Genomic DNA, 802 nt, shown 5'->3' with positions numbered 1-802 from the left:
AACGGGGCAAGACAGTGCTGTACAAGCTGGCCAAGAAGATGAGAGCAGCAGATTAAGAAGGCCAACACCTCTATTCATCACATCAGAAAGGATTTTGGAAGCTCCTTCCCTAATGTGCAGCTGTAAGTGTCCCCACAGTCAGTAGCTCAGGTCAGAGGCTTCACAGTAAGCTCAGTGTCTCCTACCACAGCTCCAGAAGCTGGCTGCACGATCCAGGCATACTCTGGGCGTATCAACCGTAAGCAGTTTATAGCAGCGAGGAAACAGTTTCCTTGTTTCTGGAGCCCTCGGAGCGTCCGCACCTCCCTGCCCAGGCGCATGCCGTATTCAAACATCACCGTTCCAGCTGAGAAGGGGAATACATCAGCCAAGGACCAGGATAGGCCACTGCACAGGGGTAGGGAGAACAGTGTCTCAGGCAGGTGGGCTATTACGCTACACTCTGAGCCTTACCCTTGCGGTAGTTGTGGCGGTAGATATGGAAAGCGTACAGCAGCTCATAGTAATTGTGAGTCATCAGGTCCACTGCTCGAGCGTGAGATTCGATGATCCCCACGACCTGCAGCACACAGAGACTCAAATGGGTCGACAATCTCTTTAAAGGGAGTGGTTGTGCCCCCTGCTATCCTCCCAGCACAGGCCGATTACCTCGTCATGGAGGTTCACGTAGGCAAACTCCACCAGGTCCCGGAGCTGGGAGCGCTCGCAGAGAACCACCACTAGCTGGCGTAGACAGTCCAGCTGCCTGCCGAGAAAGAAGCACAACCACATAACAGTTTTGGAGGCGCAGGAATGAACCCAT

At 53.9% G+C, this 802-nt stretch overlaps 1 protein-coding gene across 1 annotated transcript in view; it reads right to left on the bottom strand.

Moving 5' to 3' along the window:
* The window catches only part of NUP160 (nucleoporin 160kDa), a gene marked incomplete at its 5' end in the record, with an annotated part of 27,364 nt that overhangs the window by 4,880 nt on the left and 21,682 nt on the right, over positions 1 to 802 (bottom strand). The window contains 3 exons of the mRNA XM_010183354.1: positions 186 to 346; positions 454 to 559; positions 649 to 745. Of these exons, the coding sequence (XP_010181656.1) occupies positions 186 to 346; positions 454 to 559; positions 649 to 745 (364 nt within the window). The remainder of the gene's footprint in view (positions 1 to 185; positions 347 to 453; positions 560 to 648; positions 746 to 802) is intronic.

Source organism: Mesitornis unicolor, unplaced genomic scaffold, assembly GCF_000695765.1.
Source record: "Mesitornis unicolor isolate BGI_N332 unplaced genomic scaffold, ASM69576v1 scaffold26024, whole genome shotgun sequence".
In the NCBI taxonomy this organism is placed as follows: Eukaryota; Metazoa; Chordata; class Aves; order Mesitornithiformes; family Mesitornithidae; genus Mesitornis; species Mesitornis unicolor.
Note: the sequence above shows the minus strand (reverse complement) of the source record. Positions and strands in the feature narration are given on the sequence as shown.